At 47.8% G+C, this 7,579-nt stretch overlaps 1 protein-coding gene across 5 annotated transcripts in view; it reads left to right on the top strand.

The window, feature by feature from the left end:
* The first annotated feature begins 1,175 nt into the window (after positions 1 to 1,175).
* Positions 1,176 to 7,579, top strand: part of YIPF1 (Yip1 domain family member 1) — a 35,962-nt gene continuing 29,558 nt past the window's right edge. For 4 of the 5 annotated variants that reach the window (XR_015726242.1, XR_015726243.1, XM_087865892.1 and 1 more), the window contains exons 1-4: positions 1,178 to 1,292; positions 1,572 to 1,651; positions 2,018 to 2,094; positions 6,120 to 6,280. Coding sequence is in view for 3 of the 5 variants with exons in the window: in XM_087865892.1 (XP_087722018.1) it covers positions 2,064 to 2,094; positions 6,120 to 6,280 (192 nt within the window). In the remaining 2 variants the exon portion in view is untranslated. Of the gene's footprint in view, positions 1,293 to 1,571; positions 1,652 to 2,017; positions 2,095 to 6,119; positions 6,281 to 7,579 lie in introns of all 5 variants that reach the window. The other variant, XM_087865893.1, reaches the window with a different exon arrangement.

The following is a 7,579-nucleotide window of genomic DNA, read 5'->3' as shown; positions in this document are numbered from 1 at the left end:
ACTTCCTCTTTATAAAATGTGGAGAGTCACCTCAAGCTTGCAGAGTGTTCTCAGAATGAGAGCCTTGCATGTGTAAAGCCTGATCATGATGTCGGTTCAGCAAATACACTGTATGTATGTATGTGTGTATGTATGTATGCATAAAAATACAGACACACATATTTATTTCAGACGTAAAGTCTTTCCAATTGACCACAAGGGTCGGGTGTGGTGAGGCCAAAGTCAGTTTCCACCTCCCTGTGAGCCGGGAGTTAGGCTTCTGCTGCTCAGCCAGCCACAGCTTGTCGCTCTGCAGTTAACCTTCAGTGAGCAACTACTGCGTCGGGGCTCTGGACACCCAGAGACCAAAGTCATTCCTGGTCCTTGCTCTCGGAGCGCTCCCAGGCCGGTGAAGATGGGCAGACAACAGCCGTCGCGGGGCTGGAGGCAAGCCCAGGAGACAGGGGAGCACAGAAGTCCTGGCGAGGTCCGAGGCCGAGGCAGCCTTTCTCTGCGAGGACAAAATGGTCCCCAAAGCTGGAGCGCTGTGGAGGCGTGACCGGGCCAAGACAGAAGGGAGGGCAGATCTTTTCTCACCAGCTCCGCCGGTGCAACCTCGGCCGTCGTTTACTGGGTCCCAGCCGTGCTCGGGGTGGCGGTCAGTGCCGAGGGGGACAGAGGGGTGCTTGAGGCCAAAGCGTACCGCTCCCCCCGCCCCCGCCTTCACCCGGGGAGAAGGTGGCGGCGCGGGAGTGCCACATGTACTGGGGGCGGCCACGTCAACAGACGTCACCCGCCCTCGATCACTCTCATTCACAACTCAGAAAAGATTTGACTCATCCACTCCATCACCGGTTAATTAAATTTTTCAGGCCAAAAAAAGAATGCGAGGGATTGATGACTTTTTGCCACTTGACAACTGTCCTTCGTTATGCTATTTTATATTTCAGTCAGAAAAGAGGTACGAACAAACAGAAGACACCACACGCTTGAGAATTCTCGGTGCCGCCTCCTCCCCTCTGCCCCCCAGGGTCCCCACGTCCCCTCCGGGCGGCGTCTGTCCCTTTAAGAACCCGAACCTCGGCCTCGATGGGGAGGGGGAAGGGCGGTCTTTGGAGGCCCAGGTCTCTCCATCTCCGAAGCAACTTGTCCTGGTGCTGCGGTCCCTTTAAGGAGGCGGGGCTCTGCCCGGAGGAGGCGGAGAAGTCTCGCCCCCCGGATCTCCGGCTTCCGGCAACTCGGCGGGACACGAACCTGCGGGAGCTACTGAGGCCGGAGCCTTTCCAGGACCGGCTGGACGCGGAGGCCCCGAGGTGAGGCAGCCGGGTTTGCTGGCCCGCCCGGGACAGAGGGGGCCTGTGACCTCCTGCGCGCCCGGGCCGCTGCGGCCCAGCTCCTCCCCCTAAAACTGCGTCTGCTTTTTGGGCAGCTCTTTCCCAGACCTTGGGTTCAGGGTGTCCCAGGCTGCAGGGTCGCCCTCATTCCAGCGCCTACTAATTGCTCGGCTGTGCACTAAGCGCCTAACACTCACTGTCTCATTTAATGGCCTCCGACACCTTGTGAGTAGGTACCATGATGCACCCATTTTACAGATGAGAAAACTGAGGCCCCGAGGAGCCCACAGTCACACAGCCACACAGCGAGGAGAAGCAGAATCGGGAATCAAACCCAGGTCTGTTTGACCCCAGAGCCTGTGCCCTTAACCACTGGCTAGGCTGAACTGCCTTTGCTTTTCACTGTCCTCATAGCCACCTCTCAAACTCCAGCCTCCCCTTCCTCACCCTTGCATCCCCAGGCTGTACCTGGTCCTTAAACACTCAGAGTGAGTGAGATTGGATGGAAACTTCGGACCCCCCGGGTTAGTTTCTTTATGACAGTTTCCTAATATCTGATGCTAAATGGTTATCTTTATACAGGAAGTATCCCACCCCACTAAAAAAGGAGGCGAGGGAAATCAATACCATTTCTAACAGTGAAACAAGATTTGTTTGCATATATTTTATTCTGGTGTCCTATGAAGTTTATTTTTCCTTTTTAGATCTCTGCAGATTTTCTTACTAATTGGGAGAAGACCCACTGGCTGAATGGCGGCTGTAGATGACCTGCAATTTGAAGGTACATCAGTTGGGTGCCCAGCTTTTACGATCAGTATTTCCGCAGTCACAGTGACGGGTGTTCATTGATAGACTGGCATTTATATTTAAGAAGATGACTTCAAACATCTTGGTAAAAGAATGTTGGCCACATCCAGGTTTTTCTGTTTGTCCACACCAGCTGTTCTTTTTTGCCAAATAGCCCTTCAGATTGGTAACATCATTAATTTAATACAGTGATTACAAAAAACGTTTATAGAGTTACTGCTTTAGTTCAACAGACATTTACTGAGCACCTCCTTTGTGCTTTGAACTCACTAGATACAGGAGATAAAAAGATAAAGGAGAAGTTTTTTTACTCTGCTGGAGTAGATAAAAGTGTAAAAAGGTAATTATGATGAAATGTGATCAGGTCATTCCTTCACTGAAACAGTAAGCATCTCATGGGTGTGACTATGAACCAGGCAGTTGTTCTAGTTATCAGGGATAGAAGAGTGAGCAAGACAGTTCACTCCCTTATGTAGCTTTCAATCTAGTGGGGGGAGACATTAATTTGGTAAATGATCACTTCAGTATGTACCCACAAACTATGAAAGTGCTGGAGGAACAGTCCATTACTCATAACCTGGAGCCTGACCTAGACGAGGGATTGACAAATGCTTATTTGTCTTGTAAACACTTGCACAGCACTTAGTATATATGTCAGGCACTGTTTTGCTTTACAAATATTAGCTCATCTAATCTTTATGTTAACTTTATGAAATAGTTATTTTATTCTACCTTTTTACCAATGAGGAAACTGAGGCACAGAAAAATTAAGTAATTTGCCTAAAGGGCACATAGTTAGCAAGTGGCAAAGCAGGGTTTGAACCCAGGCAGCCTGGCTTCACAGCCAATGTTATCTGAAGAAGAGGTGGGTTGTTTAAAGACAAATCCGCCTCCATCTTCAGCATATATTCAGCATCTGACAACTTCTCATCACCTCTACCTCTTACCATGCTCAAGGTCACCATCACCTCTTGTGTGGATTCTAGCCTTTACCTTCCTTCTGGTCTTCCTGCTTCCTCCCTAGTCCACTTGTAGTCTGTGTTTTGCAGTCAGTAGTCCTTTAAAACTAAGTCAGGTCATGTCATTCCTTCAGAACCTTCCAGTGACTCCCATCTCACGAGGTATGAAAGCCGGAGCCTTTCCTGTGTTAGGAGGCACTACGTGATCCAGCCCTCCACTCCCTCTGATCTCCTCTCCTGCTACTCCTGCCCTTTCTCTCTGCCCTTCCCACATGGGCCTGTCACTGTCCTTCCTACGCACCAAGGACACTCACAGCTTAGGGCTTTTGTGCCATCTTTCTGTTTGGGAATTCTTCTTCCAGATGGCCCCGTGGCTTGCTCCCTCACTCTGTTTAAATCTCAGTTCATTCGAGAAGCCCTCCTTGGTCACCCTTTCTGAGTACAGTGTGAGAAAGTTCAGCGTAGAGAATAGCATATGCAAAGCACCTGAGGAGGGAGGTTTGTTTGACTTTTTTCTCCCAAGTAACTGAAGGAGGGCCAGTGTGCCAGAACACAGATGGCGGAGGAGACTCGCACAAGGCGAGGTTAGAGACAAGGCCGGAGCCAAATCACAGAGGACGTGGTAAACGGTGTTAAGGACTTTGCTCTTTAGAAGAGAGTGCAGGATGCTGTGGGGATCGTGGCAGGCTTTCCTGGGGCAGATGGAAGTTCAGGTGAGAAATTAGAGATCAGGACCCTTCAGGTGGAAGACACGGTGTCAGAAAAGGAACAGAGGCCGCACAAAGCGTAGGGTGTGCCAGCGTGTAGAAGCAGAGAACGTTGGTGACGGAAATAAAGAACACACCAGGCTTGCTCTCAAGGAGCTGAGCTGGCCACGAATATTCATCTCATATGGAGCAGGACGTGTGGCCAGTCATCCTGTGAGAGGTACACACGTGCTACATTCCAGTCAAACCATGCTACCTGCTGTTTCTCAGACAGGGCGTGCACTTCCCGTCTTCTGGCTCTTGCTTGTCCCGTGCCTTTTGTGCGTGGTGCCATCCCCACCCCGCCTCTGGCCATGCTCGTACAGCATCTTCTCTAAGAAGCCTTTCCTAGCCCCGGCAAGGAGAGGAGTTATCATCCTCCTTTGAACATCTTTGTCCTTTCTCCCTCTAAAGTGATGCTCTCGTTCTGGCATGCCCTTCTGCCTGCTGAACTAGTGCTTTTTAAATGTGAGACTTAAGTGCATCTTCCTCCATCTGATCCCATCCGTTGTGACCGTCTTTTTAAATTTTAGTGTCCCGTCCGGCCAATAAATGATAGCTATGACAATATTTACTATTATCTCATATCATTCTCAAAATCTCTCTGTAAGATAGGTATTATCTACATTTTGGAAACAGAGACTCAGAGATACAGAGTCATTTGCCTGAGGTCATGGAATGTTAGTCTGAACTTTGACACAAAGGACCATCTCACTCCAGAGCACCGCGCTGCTCTAACGTTGCAGACTGAGGCTTGACTGATGAACACATATTAGCCACCTAATTAATTTTAGTCACCTGGTTCTCTCCGTAAAACTGTTTACATAGCTGAAAGACATAAGAGCGGGCTTAGTTATCCTAGAGCCCCATCCTACTGCCGGTTGTAGGATTCATGCTATGCTTGTAGTTTTTTTTTTTTTTTTAAGGTTTTATTTATTTTTTTGGGAGAGAGAGAGAGAGAGCGCTCGAGCGCACGAACAGGGCGGTGGGGCAGAGGGAGAGGGAGAAGCAGACTCCCAGCTGAGCAAGAAGCCCGACTGGGGCTCTGTCCCAGGACCCCAGTATCATGACCTGAGCCAAAGGCAGACATTCAACCGACTGAGCCACCCAGGCACCCCTGTGCTTGTAGTTTTATAATAGTTCCCTGCTGGTACTCTTCCTGAATCCTTCCGAGGTTCAGAGCTTTCTTGAGTTTTACTCAAAAGCAGCTAAATAAAGTTTGTTAGAATAGCCAGAGACAGGAAGTCTCGATCATTGCTGGTAGGTGTGACTAGTTGAGGTTCCTTTGGAAAGCAGTTTATCACCATGGCTTAAGAGCCTTATGAATGGTTTGCGCCCTTTGTCCTGGTGATTGCGGAGACAGGTGTTCATAGATAATAACTCAAGGGCTTTTTCTATGCAGACACTTCTTACGGTGATCTTTTTATAACGGAAAGTTGGAAACACCCCAAACATCCAACTTAACAACCTCTCCTAGTCTCTCCACCTCCCAGCTGATGGAATATTACGTGGTCATGAAAATGATTATTGTTAAGACTGATATAAAATGAAAAAACATTTTTCTATAATCTCCAGTCAACAGAGCAGGATACAAAATTGTTTGTATAGTATCACATCCTAGGTCAGTACTGTAGGCATGCAGTAAATATTTGTTGAATGAATGAATGTTCGTCACTGTCGTGAATCTTATGGATTCACTATATAGAGAAAAGGAAACATATCAAAAATTATTAGTGTTTACCTCCATGTGGTGGGACTGTGAGTGATATTTATTCTGTGCTTTCTACTTTTACATTTGACCCTATATTTTCCATAGTAATTACATAGGACTTCTTGGAAATAACAACTTCCATTAAAATTCTTTGAACTTGAATCAAAGAAGAGAGGTTTAGATTGGGTACTCACGATGGGCCAGCCACTCTGCTAAGGACTTTACTTGGGTAAGATTTCTAACTTTCCCCAAATTCTCTGAAGATATTATTCTCTGAAGATAAGTATTGTTCTTCCCATTGCGTAGACAAGAATACTGAGGCTTATAGAGGTTGAGTTACTTACTCAGGCTCATTTCATTAGTAAGTAGCTGAGCCAGAACTAAAATCTAGGTTTGACTCCAAATTGTGTTGTCTTTGTAATCTTTTTTCCAAGTCAGCTTGATTTCTAGATGAGTTTTTCTTCAGAGCCTTTTGCTGTTTGTATCAAATAGAGTGTATAGCAAAGCCGGGGTTATAACAGCTTGCCTTTAAAATTGAAAGTATAGCGTTTCCCATGTGGGTAAGGTCTCCAATTGCTTTCAGAATTTGGTGATGCAGCCACTTCAGCGGCAAACCCAGGTGCCACTACAATACACATCGAGGGTCCTAGTGAAAGCCCGACACACCAACCAGGACTCCCAAGAGGCTCAGGGGGAGAAGAGGACGATGAGTTGCTGGGAAACGATGACTCTGACAAAACTGAGGTTTGAACTTGCCTTTGAAATTGGTTTTTCCTTTTAAAATTTTAAAAGCTTCTTCATGCATTTATTCACTGTCTCCTGTGTGCCACACAGAGTGCCAGGCAGTGCCAGTCCAAAGGTAGATCAGACGTGTCCTCTGCCTCGGGGTGGGGGCGGGCGAGAGACAGACAGGCACCCAGGCCATTGTTACCCACGGGAAGCCTGCCGGTGGAGGGGACACCGGGGCTGCGGGTGCAGAGCCAGGACCTTGTGGAGGTAGTGACCCCTAACCTGAGTCTTGGCACCGGCGTAGGAGGTGGCCAAGGGAAGAAGGTGGGGGGGGGTGATCTGGGCAAAGGGAACTGTTCTCGAAAAGGCAAAGAGGCACAGAAGAGCAGTACACACAGCATGTTTCCCACCTTCACATACATACGGAGCCAAGTATAGGTGAAGACAGGAGATGAGGCTTCACGGCCTGGCAAGGGCCCAGCCGAATGAGTAGGAATTGTCTTCTGAAAGCTATCAGGAGCTACTGAACGATTTTAGATGGTATGGGCAGCGAAGTTTAAAGATAAAGATACTGTGGCCTTGTGGGGTATAAATTGGAAGGAGACAGACCGGAGGCCAGAAGGCCAGGTGGGAGGCTGTGGAGGTGGTCTCGGCTAGAAGTGATGAAGCCAGAACTAGAGTTGGACACAGGTGGTGAGGGGGCGGGCTCCATAGGACTTGGTGGGAAAGGGGTGAAGGAGAGAGAGCAAGGATTCTAGGAAGACTTCTAGGTTTCTGCATTGGTTGGACGGTGAGTATCAGGTGGCTGGTTTTGATCACAAAGATTTATTTGTGTGTACTGTTAGTGGGTTCCAGAAAAACAGCATTTCTATTAATATTTTATCAATACAGTCATGACCGTGATGCCCTAGGGGAGCCCCCAGTTTATAGCAGTGAGTCCACAGGCTTACTAAATAGCTTAGCTCCCGCGTGCCGGGTGCTCTTTGTGGAACTCCATGAAATATCCAAATAAGTATTGAGGTGTATGCTAAATTAAATACCCTTGTATACTAGATACTGTGGCAAGAGCTTAGGCCTAGGAGCCTAACTTTGAATCCTGGCCCAGCCAGTAGTAATAGCTACGTGGTCTTGGGTAAGGTACGTGAACTTCCCGACAACTGGGTTTTCTCATCTGAAATATAAGAAAATAGTATGTTGACTATTGTCATCATTATCATTACAACAGCTGATGTTCATTCTGTGTTTTATAGCTGGCAGACACCATTTAAAGTTCCTTGCTTGGATCATCTTATTTAATCCTCAGAACAACTCCGT

The sequence above is a fragment of the Ursus americanus genome, chromosome 12 (assembly GCF_024610735.1).
Source record: "Ursus americanus isolate L20-20 chromosome 12, mUrsAme1.1.p, whole genome shotgun sequence".
In the NCBI taxonomy this organism is placed as follows: Eukaryota; Metazoa; Chordata; class Mammalia; order Carnivora; family Ursidae; genus Ursus; species Ursus americanus.
This window is presented reverse-complemented; position numbering and strand designations above follow the sequence as displayed.